The following is a 17,261-nucleotide window of genomic DNA, read 5'->3' as shown; positions in this document are numbered from 1 at the left end:
GGTCCAGAGGAGATTGAAGATAAACCATATCTGCTGTTCACCTGTTGTGGCAGTAGGTAAACTGAAGCAGATGCAGGTCACCTCTGAGGAAAGCATTGATTCACTCCAATACCAATCTCTTGAAATGTTCATTATGGTTGATGTAAGTGCTATATATCTTAGTTTTAGCAAGTACTATGTTATTTTTGAAATAATACCTTTTTTCTTCAAACTGTATCTTCCATATTCAAAGTTTTCTAGGATCCTACCAATTATGGTGAACGATTCTTTGCAGCTCAGACAACAGCAAGGTTTCCATTGGTGATGATTAGCTCACACATCTGGCCCTATACTGTTACATATAATCAAAGCACTGCAGATGCTTAATCAACATGAATTTGGGAAAGAAATGAGCTGGAAGATGTATTACATGACCATCGTTTATACTGTTGCTGCCATCTGTTAAGTATTGTCTTTCTTCTTACAGCTGAATTCTCTTTTGAAGAAGAGAAACATAAAAAGTAAGATTAAGAATTAAGTAAACATGGTAGATTTTAGCAATAATGGAATAGAAAGAAAACAGAGAGAGAGTGAGAATTAACTTACTTAAACTTTATAACCTTTGGGATATATATTTGGGATAATAAAACAATGTATATTTTAATAATATAATAACATTAAACTAACAAATAATTTGGAATTACTGTGATAAGAACAGATTCATAAGTTAACTGAATTCTATAAAAAATATTTGACCAATGAAGTCCTAAGTCATTCAGACATTATGGAATGAAAGAAAAAGCTTATAATATAAAATTGATCATGTTATTGGATAATGTCAAGGGTAAAATTCCAAATATTATTTAAATTAAAAGATAATATAATTGGAAAACTATTATGACATTCATGCTCTTTAATAAATAGAGAAATTATTGATGGCCTCTTGGGGACATATACTAAATGACCACTTTATTAGATACACTTATGCACCTGCTTCTTAATGCAAATATCTGATCAGCCAATCACATGGCTGTAACTCAATGAAAAAAATTATGCATCATGGTCAAGACGTTTAGTTGTTGTTTAGACCAAACATGGGGAAGAACTGTGATTCCAATGCCAATGACTTTGACATTGGAATGATTGCTGCAGCCAGATGGGGTGGTTTGAGTATCTCAGAAACTGGTGATTCCTTGGGATTATCATGCACAACAGTCTTGAGTTTACAGAGAATGTGGCAAAAAAAAAGATAAAAATCCAGTTTTGTGAGCAAAAATGCCTTAAGGTCAGAGGAAAATGGCCAAACTGGTTCAAGTTGAAAAGAAGATAACAATAATTCAAATAACCAAGTGTTATAACAGTGGTGTGCAGAAGAGCATCTCTGAACATAGAACATTTCAAACCCTGAAGTAGATGGGCTACAGCAGATGAAGACCATGAACCACACACAGTAGCCACTTTATTAGATACAGGAGGTAGCTTACAAAGTGGTCACTGAGTGTAAGCAGAGAATGAAGAACAAATTGTCACCCAATGTGTGACTTAGAACGTACAAACAAAGTAGCAACTTTGTAAACTACTAATCAACGGATGCATGGAACAGAACACATGCTCAATGATTCCCTTTTGCACAATGCATATTTATAGTAATATCACCATGGGAATTCTGATTTTCATGAGGAAAGAAAAAAGAACCTACACATCCATTGTCCCCATTACAAGATGAGATCATGGCATACTTTACAATAAAATGCAGATTGTTTGTTAGTTTAAAATGATACTGGACACTGGTCATCTAACAAGGGTAGATGCATATGGTTGTCCTATTGGTTTGTGGAGATACTCTTAGTCATTTAGATTTAATGATATTTCAAATACGTATAATTGTGCTCTCTAACAAGTAAGAAATATCACAGGTTTCACCTGTAATACAAAATGTTTGACAGTCTTCATAGGGATAAACTTAAGGTTTCTCCACAGATATCACCTTGTTGAGTTCCGGAGTTCCCTAGAGAAATGCAACCTGGAGTTTAGCTTCTGATAGGGTCACCCATAGTGGTAAGATCTAGGTGGTGTTTCCAATCAAAGAGTGATCCAACCAAGACCTCAGTGGGATTGCTGGTTGAATATGGTGACACATCACAATGGTAATGAAGGCGGAGGAAGGCTGCAGCAGTAAGGGTTCCAGTCATCTTGCATTCCATGCTACTGGACGCTGTCCCCAATCTGTCAAGGACATGTGGTGGCTACCCGTGCATCAGTCTGCCTATGTTAAACAAAGTCACTCATACATGTTCTCCATTAAGAGAATTCTCCCAAGATAACCCCACAGGAGAACATCGTATGCGATTTGAGTGATCACACTTACAAACATAGAAATATAGAAAACCTACAGCACAATAGAGGCCCTTTGGCCCATAATGCTGTGCTGAACATGTACTTATTTTAGAAATTACCAAGGGTTACCCATAACCCTCTATTTTTCTAAGCTACATGTACCTATCTAGGAGCCTCTTAAAAGACCCTGTTGTTTCCACCTCAACCACAGTCACCGGCAGCCCATTCCATGCACTCACCACTCTGTGTGTAAAAAACTTACCCCTGATGTCCGCTCTGCACTTTCAATCTTCTTATAAGGGTGCTGCCTCAAAGGTTTCAAAGGTACAATTTAATGTCAGATAAATGTGTAGACCCTTGATCCGCCCATCTCTAGAGGCCTAAGATCTTAGGCTTCCAAAGCTGAGCTGAATACTTAGGCCAAGCCCTTGGCGTGCCAAACAACGGCCAGTCCTGAAACCCTGAGAGTGGGTCCCATTCCCACAAAGAACCGTAGTCAGCGTGTAACTCCAGGTCAGGGTCTTCAAAAGAACCCTGAAAGGGAAAAATAAAGATATTAAAATTGTAAATAGAGCTGTTTCCAAAGATGCAAGCAAAGGAGTTGCTGTTTAACACCATCCTCACTCCTCACCACCTTCTTGTGTTAGCCATTTCATCTTTAGGAAAAAGCCTCTGACTATCCACACGATCAATGCCTCTCATTATCTAATACAGCTCTATCAGTTCACCTCTGAAACATCTAAACCCTGGCACTCAAAGTAGCTGTTCCTGCCCTGAGCCATCCAAGTCTCTGTAATGGCCACAACATCATAGCTCCAAGTACTGATCCACTCTCTAAGTTCATCCACTTTGGTCACTCCTGCCCCAAAAGAGGCCCCAGTGATCCAGAAATCTGAATCCTTGTCCCCTGCTCCAATTCCTCAGTCACACATTTATCCTTTACCTCATTCTATTCCTATACTCACTGTCATGTGGCACATAAAAGATTATTACCCTTGAGGTCCTGTTTCTCAACTTCCTTCCTAACTCCATTTTCCTGCCTATGTTGTTGGTACCAATATGTACAACAACCTCCGACTGTTAAGGTTATAAACTTGTATAAGGTTATAGTTTCAGTGAATACATAATTACAAATAATGAAAAAAATTGCAAAACTTGGTTTTTTACTTAGAGAATAGTTCAAAATCTGCAACAGCGTTCTGCAGATATGCGCCAGATAACATCAGAATCAGAATTCTGATTAAGAGATAAAAAGGTCAGATTTTTGAATGAACAATATTAATTTTTCTTCTTGTATTCTTCTAGTGTACAACAAAACTGCTGAACTTCTTGCACCAAAGAACACAGGCTGCACAGGCTGAATGTTTTTCTTTCAAAGGTCAGCTCATCCAAATGGCAACATGCCAGAATAAATTGTTAAGTCCCATGAACCATTTGGACACAATTTTTGCTCTGTCATGGTAGTGTGGATTTTATGCTATTTGACTGTTTTATTTCTCAAAGGTTTAACCAAATAATTTTGAGGAAAGTGAGATTAAAGTCAACTATTTGAGATATTGAATTAAGTATGAAAAAGTAGAAATGAAGGCAACTTTTATAACTGTTGGTTATCTTCAGATTGATTTTCTTTTTGGAAGGAAATTTGCTGTTTTTAGCTAACTGTTTATACCATTGTAGTCAACTGTTGTCATCTGTTTTTCAGGACAACTAGTAACATGCTGGTGAGACACCATTTACAAAAAATAATATTTAAAGGAACAGTAATTTTAGGATATCTGAGTTATCAATCCTTCTTCTAAAAACAAATCTTTTAGTGTCAACTAATTTGTGACAGGATGTCATTGCCAATGGAATAACATCAAGATATTTGACAGACACAAGAGCAACACACCCAAAAGGGCGGAGGAACTCAGTCGTCCAGGCAGCAGCAATGGGAAAGAGTAAATAGTTGATGTTTCGGGCCAAGAACTTTCGCCAGAACTGGAAAGAAAGTTGAGAAGTCAGGGTAGGAATGTGGGGGGAGGAAGAAGTACAAAATGGTAGGTGATAGGCAAAATGGGAGAAGTGGAGGGGTGGTGTAAAGAGCTGGGAAATTGATTGCTGAAAGAAATAAAGGGCAGGAGGAACCTGATAGGAGAGTGTAGAAGACCACAAAAGAAAGGAAAGAAGGAGGAGCACCCGAGGGAGGTGATGGGTGAGTAAGAAGAGAGAGAGGGTAAGGTGAGAGAAGAAAACAGGAATGGTGAATGGTGGGGGGGAGGGCAATTACCAGAAGTCCAAGAAATCGATGTTCATGCCATCAGGCTGAAGGTTACTCAGGTGGAATATAAGGTGTTGCCCCTCCAACCTGAGTGTGGCAATGGGAAGTAGAATTGAAACGGATGGCTTGGGAGATCCTGCTTTTTCTGGCATATGGAGCAAAGGTGCTTGGTGGTCTCCCATTTTCCATTTCATCTCATCAATATTCAGGAGGCCACATCAGGAGCACCGAATACAGTAGATCACAATAACAGCAGAAGTGTCCCCTTAGCTGGAAGGACCACTTGGGGCCTTGAATGGTAATGAGTGAGGAGGTGTTGAGGCAGGTGTGGCATTTGTTCCACTTGCAAGGATTAAGTACCAGGAGGGAGATCAGTGGGGAGGGACGGGTGGACAAGGAAGTCACATAGGGAGCGATCCCTGTGGAAAGCAGAAAGTTGGGGGGGGGGAGGGAGGAGATGTGCTTGGTGGTAGGATCCCACTGGAGATGGCAGAAGTTATGGTGAATTATGTGGGGTGGTAGGTGATGACAAGAAGAACCCTAACCCTGATGTGGCGGTGGAAGGATGGGGTGAGGGTGAATGTCAGGTGTTTGACAATTGCCTCTGTTTATAGACGTATTGTATAACAGCATCGGAGAGTATTTCCAGTCCACCAGATTTAACTGTACAAATTATGAAAATCTGGATTAGTTTTACTAAATTGGCTTTGGGAAATCTGATTTACTGTTGAAATACAATGGTGTGTAACTGCTGCATTTGAGCAGTACACACAAGCTAAGTATGCCCACAAATTAAAATTAAAATCTTGTTTGTCTTGTCCAGCACTTTGTGTAAGTGTTTACTGTCAATTAAACTCTCTGATATTGAAAATTAGAATTGTCAGGTGATTATCAAGAGTTAATCATAGTTTGAATCTCACTCTTAAATAACAAAATATGAATATTATTGAATGGTTCAATGGAAGACAGTGTTTAAACTTTAAATATCTAAAGAAATTCCTTTTAAAGTCATACACAAAAAATGTAAAATTATCATTTTGTTTATTATTCTAATCTGTAGTCTCTGCAGTCCAATGTTCTTTTGGTTCCTTCCTCTAACCAAATAAATGCAATTATTAGAAAGTAACATAAGAAAAACTTGTAGCCTGGCTATTACACATTCCCAAATTCAAAGCTGAATTTATTTAATAAGCCAGTGTTATAGTGTCGATTTCATAGTATGGAGGCATTTACAACAGTATTTAAACACCTGTCCGTGAAATAACAGATCTGTTTTCCTTACACATTGCTTATTTGCTGTTGAACCTTCATTTTATATTACTTTCCTTCTTTTGCAATGTAGAACTTAGATCACAGGCAGTTTTAAATTAATTATTGATCATCTAAGAATAATAATTATTTACTTGAAAGAGTGAAACACAAAAAAAGATTGCAATCAAACATGAAATTAAAATTATGAGACATTTATATATGCAATTTATGTGTACAAGCATAAAGAGAAGACACATTAAAGCAGCGGATTAGGTGTTTGACTATCATGTTCTCAAGGATGTTCTACGACTCTGTGGTGGCCAGTGCTATCATGTTTGCTGTTGTGTGCTGTGGCAGCAGGCTGAGGGTAGCAGACACCAACAGAATCAACAAACTCATTCGTAAGGCCAGTGATGTTGTGCGGGTGGAACAAGACTCTCTGACGGTGGTGTCTGAAAAGAGGATGCCGTCCAAGTTGCATGCCATTTTGGACAATGTCTCCCATCCACTCCATAATGTACTGGTTAGGCACAGGAGTACATTCAGCAAGAGACTCACTCCACCGAGATGCAACACTGAGCGTCATAGGAAGTCATACCTGCCTGTGGCCATCAAACTTTACAACGCCTCCCCAGGAGTCTCAGACACCCTGAGCCAATAGGCTGGTCCTGAACTTATTTCCACTTGGCATGATTTACTCATTATTATTATTTAATTATTTATGGTTTTATATTGCAATATCTTTACAGTATTCTTGGTTGGTGCGACTGTAACGAAACCCAGTTTCCCTCGGGATCAATAAAGTATGTCTGACTCTCTGTACTGGGGTTGATCAATTTCTTCCAGTCACCCAGTAGGGAGGAGGCCAGGTCTGTTGATCTCACTTAAACTTCTAAATGTTATTTTAAGGTAAAGTGATTCTCTTTTAATTTGTCTTTATAATATTAAAGGAACGATCTATTTTAATAATTATTTTCGCCAATTCACTTTTGACGTCTTCTCTTTCAAGGCTATTTCTCCAGATCTCTCGTTTCTATTACTTAGCCGTGTCCAAGGCAACCAGACGCGCCCAAATCCCCCCAATTCTGATTGCTTAAACTGTGGCAAGCCCCGCCCAGTTCCGTGACTCAGTGGCTGCTGATTGGAGAGTAGGACGGCCCGTCAGAGCCGCCCTGGCCGGCTGGTCCGCAGAGTGGCAGGGAGCGTGCGCGGGTTGGGGTGGAGTTGTTGTCGGTTCGGTTCGAGCTGCTACCGCCGCCGTTGTCGAGCGGGGTGGGAATCGTGATCGGGTCAGGGAAGGGACAGGGGAGAAAGGGGCGCTTCCTGCTCGAGTGCTCCCGAAGCCGCGGCTCCCAACATGCCGGTGAGTGAAGCTGCGCTAATGAGGTTGCAGGTAATGGAGCTGCGAGGCAGCGGCCGGCCGGGTAGGCGGGCGACGGTTCGGGCCTTTACAGCCGGTTTTTAGTCGGTCGAGCGCCCGTGGTTGCGGCGTTGACGCGAGGTAGGCCCGATGCAGGCGATCAGGACAACAAAGCTCCTGCGTGTTATCAGCACCGGATCTACCTGGACTGGTTCCGTGGCGGTAATTAGGCACAGGTCTCCAGGTCTCCAGACGTAGTGAAAGCATCCTGCTGTATTTTCTTTATCCCTCCATAACCGCCTCCATCTACAGACTCTTACCGCACTCACACACAGACCCTGCTCATGGTTCCCCGAATATTCCCATGGAGGAAATCATCGGGGGACCATCTTTTCGGCATCGTCTAACGCTCAAATAAACCATCGTTGTGCTTTGGGGCTGGGCGTTTTTCATTCATATTAATTTAGAAACCGCTACTACTCAATATTGCCTTGAGAATTGAGGGCTGTTAGGAACAGTGCTGGATTGAGAGAATGGGGTCATGAATCAGGAGGATCATTGGTAAACACGATTGTGCTGTAAACAATATTTGGATCAGCTTGAATGCTGATGGTGTTTTTCTGAGTGAACTGGATCCTGCTGCATGAGGTGAATCCGCCTCGTTACACTAGGAGAGAGGGAGAGCTCATTTATTTTGAAACAATGAAGGTTTGTATGTTCAGTGTCTGGCAATTATTAATGCATATTATGGATGAAACCATTTTTAAGAGAATTAAGTTTGAGCTGCGTTTGAGGTTTATTTTTTGCCCTTTGCTCAGGTCGTTTGTTCAAGTTAATTCCTGAGATTGTTACATAAAGTTAGGCTGGCAGTCCTGTGCAAAAACTGTTCATATTGTCATTGAGTTATAGATCCAACTCGTCCATGTTGACCCAAGATACCCATATAAGCTGGTCTAATTTGCACGTGTTTGGTCCATATCCCTCTAAGCCCTTCTTATCCGGGTACCTTTCTAAGTAACTTTTAAATGTTGTGAATGTATCTGCCCGAGTTTCCGTGGGCTGGTGATTCCGTATTCTTGGCCACCATCTAGGTGAAACACTTGGCCCTCAGATTCCTATTAAAACTCTCACATCTCACTTTAAACCTATGCCTTTAGTTGTTGATTCCTCCATCTTAGAAAAACAAATTGAGAATTTACCCTATATGTACCCCCTTGTGATTTTGCATATCTTTGTAAGATCACACCTTATTCTCCTATGCTCCAATAAAAAATGTCACAATCTGCTTAACTCAGTCCCTCAACTCCAAGCAACATCCTCATAAATTTTCTCTGCACTCTTTCCAGCTTATTGACATCTTTCCTACAGTAGAATGACCAGAACTGAACACAGTATTCCAAATGAAGCCTCACTTGAACAACTGTAACCTACCATCCCAATTTCTATACTCAATTCCCTTACAGATGAATGTCAACATACTAAAAGCCTCCCTCACTTCCTTGTCTACCTGCACTGTCATGTTCAGGGAACAATGTACTTGTCATCTTAAGTGTTCTACATCTTTTCTCAGTGCCCTACCCTAATAACATTCAACACCTTGCACTTAATCAAACTCCACTTGCCACTTTCCTTGTCCTATTACCCAGATGATAAAGATTCCTCTGTAAATCCCAATATCCATTCAGACAGACAGACAGACATACTTTATTGATCCTGAGGGGATTTCATCCTCACTGTCAATGATGCTGCCTATTTTAGTGTCATCTGCAAGGACCTCTGTCTTTGAGAGGCTAAACCTGGCTGCCTGTATGAGAAAAAAATCCAGAGAGATAGTTTGGAGAAGAAGAGAGCAAAGCAATATCAACTGGAATTTAATCTCAATTAAGTGTGAGGTGATGTACCAACAAGGAGCAAATTTCGCAGTGAATAATAGGGCTCTAAGGAGTATAGAAATCAATAGACAATAGGTGCAGAAGTAAACCATTCGGCCCTTTGAGCCTGCACCGCCATTTTGAGATCATGGCTGATCAATTACTATCAATACCCGGTTCCTGCCTTGTCCCCATATCCCTTGATTCCGCTGTCCATAAGGTACCTATCTAGCTCCTTCTTGAAAGCATCCAGAGAATTGGCCTCCACTACCTTCCGAGGCAGTGCATTCCAGACCCCCACAACTCTCTGGGAGAAGAAGTTTTTCCTTAACTCTGTCCTAAATGACCTACCCCTTATTCTCAAACCGTGCCCTCTGGTACTGGACTCTCCCAGCATCTGGAACATATTTCCTGCCTCTATCTTGTCCAATCCCTTAATAATCTTATATGTTTCAATCAGATCCCCTCTCAATCTCGTTAATTCCAGCATGTACAAGCCCAATCTCTCTAACCTCTCTGTGTAAGACAGTCCTGCCATCCCAGGAATTAACCTCGTGAATCTACGCTGCACTTCCTCTACAGCCAGGATGTCCTTCCTTAACCCTGGAGACCAAAACTGTACACAATACTCCAGGTGTGGTCTCACCAGGGCTCTGTACAAATGCAAGAGGATTTCCTTGCTCTTGTACTGAATTTCCTTTGTAATAAAGGCCAACATTCTTCACTGCCTGCTGCACTTGCTCATTCACCTTCAGTGACTGATGAACAAGGACTCCGAGATCTCTTGGTATTTCTCCCTTCCCCAATTCTACACCGTTCAGATAATAATCTGCCTTCCTGTTCTTACTCCCAAAGTGGATAACCTCACACTTATTCACATTAAAGGCCATCTGCCAAGTATCTGCCCACTCACCCAGCCTATCCAAGTCACCCTGAATTCTCCTAACATCCTCATCACATGTCACACTGCCACCCAACTTAGTATCATCAGCAAATTTGCTGATGTCATTTTCTATGCCTTCATCCAAATCGTTAATGTAAATGGAAAACAGCTGTGGTCCCAATACCGAGCCCTGTGACACCCCACTGGTCACCACCTGCCATTCCGACAAACACCCATTCACCGCTACCCTTTGCTTTCTATCTGCCAACCAGTTTTCTATCCATGTCAATGCCTTCCCCCCGATGCCCTGAGCTTTGATTTTACCCACCAATCTTCTATGTGGGACCTTATCAAATGGCTTCTGAAAATTGAGGTACACTACATCCACTGGATCTCCCCCCGTCTAACTTCCTGGTTACATCCTCGAAAAACTCGAACAGATTAGTCAAGCATGATTTACCCTTGGTAAATCCATGCTGGCTCGGCCCAATCCTATCACTGCTATCTAAATATGCCACTATTTCATCCTTAATAATGGACTCTAGCATCTTTCCCACCACCGATGTCAGGCTGACAGGTCGATAGTTCTCTGTTTTCTCCCTCCCTCCTTTTTTAAAAAGTGGGATAACATTAGCCATTCTCCAATCCTCAGGAACTGATCCTGAATCTAAGGAACATTGTAAAATGATTACCAATGTATCCGCAATTTCCAGGGCCACCTCCTTTAGTACCCTAGGGTGCAGACCATCTGGACCTGGGGATTTGTCAGCCTTCAGTTCCATCAGTCTTCTCATCACCGTTTCCTTCCGAATGTCAATCTGTTTCATTTCCTCTGTTACCCTATGTCCTTGGCCCATCCATACATCTGGGAGATTGCTTGTGTCTTCCTTAGTGAAAACAGATCTAAAGTATTCATTAAATTCTTCTGCCATTTCTCTGTTTCCCATAATAATTTCACCCAATTCATTCTTAAAGGGCCCAACATTGTTCTTAACTATCTTCTTTCTCTTCACATACCTAAAAAAAGCTTTTGCTATCTTCCTTGATATTCCTGGCTAGCTTGCGTTCGTACCTCATTTTTTCTCCCCGTATTGTCTTTTTAGTTAAGTTCTGTTGTTCCTTAAAAACTTCCCAATCATCTGTCCTCCCACTCACCTTAGCTCTATCATATTTCCTTTTTTTTTTAATGCTATGCAATCTCTGACTTCCTTTGTCAACCACTGTGGCCCCTTTCCCCCCCCCCTTTGAATCCTTCCTTCTCTGGGAGATGAACTGATTTTGCACCTTGTGCATTATTCCCAAGAATACCTGCCATTGCTGATCCACTGTCTTTTCTGCTAGGCTATCCGTCCAGTCAATTTTGGCCAGCTCCTTCCTCATGGCTCCATAGTTTCCCTTGTTCATCTGCAACACTGACACCTCTGAGCTGCCCTTATCCTTCTCAAATTGCAGATAAAAGCTTATCATATTGTGATCACTACCTCCTAATGGCTCCTTTACTGTGAGATCACTTATCAAATCCTGTTCATTACATAACACTAAATCCAGAATAGTCTTGTCCCTGGTTGGCTGTCGTACAAGCTGTTCCAAGAATGCATCCCGTAGGCACGCTACAAACGCCCTATCCTGTGGTCCAGCAACAACCTGATTCTCCCAGTTCACCTGCATGTTGAAATCCTCCATAACTACTGCGACATTACCTTTGCCACATGCCAATGTTAACTTCCTATTCAACTTGCACCCAATATCCATGCTACTGTTTGGTGGCCTGTAGACAACACCCATTTGGGTCCTTTTGCCCTTACTGTTCCTCAGTTCTATCCACACAGACTCTACTTCTCCTGACCCTATGTCCCCCCTTGCAAAGGACTGAATCTCATTCCTCACCAACAGGGCCACCGCTTCCCCTCTGCCCACATTTCTGTCCCTACGATAGCACGTATACCCTTGTACATTCATTTCCCAGGTCTGATCTCCCTGCAGCCATGTCTCCGTTATCCCAACAACATTCGCACCTGGGCTTCAAGCTCATCCGCCTTATTTCTGACACTTCGTGCATCCAGATATAGAATTTTTAATCCATTTCTCCTCTCTCTGTTTGAATCGCTGCCTATTATGCTTAACCCAGCTCCCCAAACTCCCATCGGGCTATACGCCCCTAGAATTTTGTTGTCCCTTCCTAAATTTACTTACTCTTTCAACACATTAAACTCCATGTTCCATCAGACCATCCCTCTGTACATGAGTCCTCCTTTTCGCTTGTTCCGTCCCACTTTCCTCAACTACACACTTAATATTCTGGAACCGTGTAGTCCCCACCTGTCCTTTATTCTTCCTCTCGCTATCCTCCCTCACATTCTGGATCCCCCGTCTCCTGCAAATTTAGTTTAACCCCCCCCAAGAAGCCACAGTCCTTGCTGTATATCCAGTGGTCCCTGAAGGAAGTGGCACAGATAGAAAAATAGTGAAAAAGGATATGGGAAACAGTCAATCCTGGTGTTAAGGCTGTTTGGGTAATGAAAATTTGTTGTTATAAAATTCACATATCATTACCCAAAAATTTGAGATACAGGATAAAATTTGCTCTTAGAATTTATGTGGAATGAGAAGAAAGTAAATAAATACAAAATACTCGTGCTTGATGAAAACACTTCTTGTTATGTTAACTTGCAATATGGTCCGTTTTTAACAGTCACGACACCTGCCCACCACCACCAGCTCCCTGGAATGGGTGGGGGGAGGTGCCTGTACTTGGTTAACTAAGGAATAAACATAAAAACAGGGAGGTTATGCACAGCATTTTAAACATTGAAGGACTGATTAAAACATTGTTTGGGCTGTAGCTTGAGCACTATTTACTGTGCTGGTCTCCATGCTACAGATAGGATGAGATTACACGGGAGGAGGTGCAGAAGAGATTCATTGGGGTGTTGACTCCAGATGCTACAAATACAGACTAGGGCAAAAAAAGCAAAGCAAACAAATGGATTTGCTCAGAGGGTCCTCGTAATGGGGGTATCTTAAGCAAAGGATGTGGGTCTGTGGTAAAATGCATAAATAAGCTTGAGACGGGAATTGAGGAAGAATTCTCACCCTAGAAAATCTTACTGAGTGGATGATAGACATGGGTATTTCTAGAATGTTTAAGAAATATTGAGCCAAAGCATAGAAGGTTGTGGATCAAGATCTGGTAAATGGGATTAGTATGGATGAGTATTTAATATTCAATATTGATGTGTGTGCCAAAGAGCCTGTAACTGCTTTTTAGCTCTTTGAACAAGGATGTTATTGCTTGTGTTTTGGCCTAAGGATAGTCATTCATCAAACAACATAGAAAAATGACCCGCCCCCTGTTTTGAAGTGCTTTTGGAAGCATGTGGGGTTGGCACTTTAAATGCTGAGTCTTGTTGTTCATTTCCTTCCATCGATGCTACCTGACCTGCTGAGCTGCTTTGGCATTTTGTGTGTGTTGTTCCAGAATTCCAGCAACTGCAGTTTCTCTTGGGTTTCCTTTAATAAAGTTGTGGTGCCTCCCAAAAGTGCTGTATAAATGGAAGATTTTCTGGATCAAGTTAGTATAAGTGCTTCATTTGCAACAGTGCAATAAATATTTTAAGACTGGGGTGATATGGGTAAAAAATGTATGTAATAATATGCATATTAAGTAATCATGAGTGTGCCAATTAGCACAATACTGTTACAGCTTGGGGGTGTCTGAGTTCAATTCTGACATCCTCTGTAAGCAAGTTTGTACATTCCTTCCTGTATGCGGATGGTTTCTTCTGGGTGCTCCAGTTTCCTCCCACAGTCCAAGGCCGTACCAATTAGAAGATTAATTGGTCAATATGAAATACCATATTCTTGTATTTCTATTGTATATTGGTGAAAATGGTATATGATAATTATGTGGAAATTTAGAAAGGATGGCTTCCTTTATACAAGCACAAAACATCCTAGATGAAAGATATAAATTTCCATTTGGCTTTCCATTAATCAATCTAATCATAAATATTAATTTTTGACTTCATTGCAATAAATCTGTGATTTAGTCTTCAGTAAACTGAAATGTTATTCAACTCCATTTAAATGTTCTTCTATACTCTTTAAATAATAAGTTCCTAATTTCATGCCTCTTATGATCACTGTATACCTTATTATTCCTAGTTATGTATTTCTTGCAGCTTTGTGATTAAGATCCTTATGTTTACTTTTTGCTTTGGTCTATGCACTGACACTGTCTAGTATTTTGTACCATATTTTGTAATTGGAGTGCTTTTCAAAGATTAGTTTTGGTAATTATTCAACATAAACAGTTTTAACATTCATCATCAAGGGCCCCTATCACCCACGACATGCCCTCTTTTCATTGCTACCATCAGGGAAGAGGTACATGAGCCTGAAGGCACATGCTCAATGATTCAGGAACAGCTTCTTACCCTCTGGCATCAGATTTCTGAATGGATATTGAACCCATGAACACTACCTTGCTACTTTTCTCCCCTCTTTTTGCATTACTCATTTAACTTACTATATTCTTAATTTAAGTTTTCATTATTATATATTGCATTGTACTGCTGCTGAATTACAACAAATTTCACAACATATGCCAGTGATATTAAACTTGATTTTAAACATATTTAGCATTCCCTTTTCTCTCCCTGTACTCTTGCTGACTTCCTGTGTCTTAACAGAAACAAGATACAAACTTAAAATATCACTAAAAAGAAATATTGAATCTTTCTGTTTACTTAGCAAGAATATCCTATATCTTTATTTTCCTCTGGTAGCTTGCATATAGTAGAGAACGTAGATGTGACTCAAGATGTATTTCCAAAACTACATGATTTTAACACTGCCTCTCTAACCTCATCTCTAATATACAGTGGGTGTTGCTTAATTGGGATACATCAGGACCAGTGGTTCTTAATAGTTACCAACAGAGGAATTTATCCAGTGTATGCTGCCATGTTTTTGATTGACTAAATGATCACAATCAGCACAGATAATAGGCTGCCTTTGTGTAATCATTACAACAATTGGATCATTTTTATTGTAACATTAAAGATGATTGTTGATACCTTCAAATTATTTGTAGTCCTATACTTGTTCAAGTAGTGAAGTCATTTCATTTTCACTCCCAGACAGTTCTGGCATTTCCAAGCCTGAAGGCTTGAAACTGCAGTGAGCAAAACAGCTCTGAATTGAATTGCTGCTTATTTCTCGCCAACTATGAGGGATGAAAATCACTGATTTTTGAACACAAAACACATGTAACTGACACTACCAAAACTGTATGGTCAAAGCACGGTGTAGTGTCCAACAGCCACACAAATAAATGCATGCACCTCATGTTAGAAACTGTTTGACTGCAATCTCCTGTCCCAGTCTTTTTTTTGTGTGTGCCATACTCTGTCAGAACCTGGGTGACTACTTATTTTTTCAAGTGTTTGTCTTGGAGGAAAGATTCTGTGAGTGGTCCCCCACGTCCTTCTCACAGCACTGTTTTTTTACTCAACACTCAACCCGGCACAGATGGAATGCGTATCTGGGAGCGGCCTAACTGGATTCGAACTCGGGAACCTTCGCTCCAGAGTCCAGCGCTGATGTTACCCAGTTACTATCGTACAAAGTACCCAGGACATCTTTAGGGTGCAGTGTCTCAGAAAGGCACTGTCCATTATTAAGTACCTCCAGAACCCAGGGCATGCGCTTTTCCTACTATTACCATCAGGTTGGAGGCACAGAAGCCTGAAGGCACACACTCAGTGATTCAAGAACAGCTTCTTCCCCTCTGCCATCCGATTCCTAAATGGATGTTGAATCTTTGGAAACTACCTCACTTTTTTTTAATATACAGTATTTCTGTTTTTGCACATTTTTTAATCTATTCAATGTACATAATTGATTTACTTGTTTATTATTATTTTTATTTTATTTACTATTTTTTTTCTCTGCTAGATCATTGAACTGCTGCTAAGTTGATAAATTTCACGTCACTTGCCGATGATAATAAACCTGATTCTGATTTTGATTAAGTGGCATAAAGCCCCAAATAAATGAAGGAAATCAAGTCTATTTTCTCTCTTTCAATATATTTATTAATTTCTACATAGAATACAAAGTACAAGATATATTATGTCAAAAAAAGGATAAAATAATACCAAATATATTACATTTGAATCACACTTGCAATCTCATTATCCTGTATTCATGTAAATTAAATTAAATCGTAATATTGAAATGTGATAATTTTATTTTATTATACAAAAATAAAGAATCAGCCCACTACCAAGATCGAAGCTGTTTGGTAAAGAAAGAAAAAAGAAAAAAAAACCTTTATCATATAGTGAAATATGTTCTGAGCCAACATCTGTACTTTAAGAGCAAATCAAAGGTTTTGAAAATAGTTCAAAGATGGTCCTCAATGTTTGAAAGTCTTGACTAGATTCAAAAATGGAACAACGGATCTTCTCTAAATTTAAGCATGAGATAACATCACGTAACCATTGAGTGTGAGTAGGCAGAACGACATCCTTCCATTTACGCAAGAGCACCCTCCTAACTATAAGAGAAATAGAAGCCAATATGTGCAAATCAGATGTTTCTAAAATAATATCTTTTCCTCCAACAATACTGAATAAGACAGTCAAAGGGTTAGGCTTAAAATTTACTTTGGAAAATACTGAGAAAGTTTTGAATACTTCCTTCCAGTATTTTTCAAGACTCGGAAATGTCCAAAGCGTATGGATTAGTGAAGCTTCTCTATTGTTACACCTATCACAATAGGGATACAGAGAGATATCCAAATAAAAACGAGATAGCTTATCCTTGATCATGTGGGCCCTATGGAACACTTTAAATTGTAGGAGGGAGTGGCGGGCACATATTGATGAAGTGTTAACCAATTTGAAGATTCCATTCCAAGTATCCTCTGAAACTGAAGTTTGTAAGTCTTGTTCCCCAAGATTTTTAATTTTGTCTGAAGGGGCATTTCTCATTCCCAGCAACATGCCATAAATATTGGATATTGAGCCATTATGAAAAGGTTTCAAATTAGAAATTACATTTAGTAAGTTCTTATCGGTACTTTAATATAATTGAAATCTCAGAAAGTCTACAAATTAGAGAAAAAAGTGGGTTTTTGGTAAGCTATATTTAGCTGACAATTGCTCAAACAAAAAAAGACTTCCTCCAACAAACAGATCCTGGAAGCATTAATACCCAATCTATCCCATTCTTTAAAAGCTGGATCAGTCAGAGAAGGTTTAAAAAAAAATTAGAAAAAATGGGACTTGAAAGAGAAAATCTCAATAAACCAAA

At 40.0% G+C, this 17,261-nt stretch overlaps 1 protein-coding gene across 2 annotated transcripts in view; it reads left to right on the top strand.

Moving 5' to 3' along the window:
* Positions 1 to 7,017: 7,017 nt before the first annotated feature.
* Positions 7,018 to 17,261, top strand: part of kif3a (kinesin family member 3A) — a 62,216-nt gene continuing 51,972 nt past the window's right edge. For both annotated transcript variants that reach the window (XM_059990486.1, XM_059990485.1), the window contains exon 1: positions 7,018 to 7,190. In XM_059990486.1, the coding sequence (XP_059846469.1) occupies positions 7,185 to 7,190 (6 nt within the window). In that variant the 5' untranslated portion in view covers positions 7,018 to 7,184. The remainder of the gene's footprint in view (positions 7,191 to 17,261) is intronic.

This window comes from Hypanus sabinus, chromosome 15 (assembly GCF_030144855.1).
Source record: "Hypanus sabinus isolate sHypSab1 chromosome 15, sHypSab1.hap1, whole genome shotgun sequence".
Lineage (NCBI taxonomy): Eukaryota > Metazoa > Chordata > Chondrichthyes > Myliobatiformes > Dasyatidae > Hypanus > Hypanus sabinus.
This window is presented reverse-complemented; position numbering and strand designations above follow the sequence as displayed.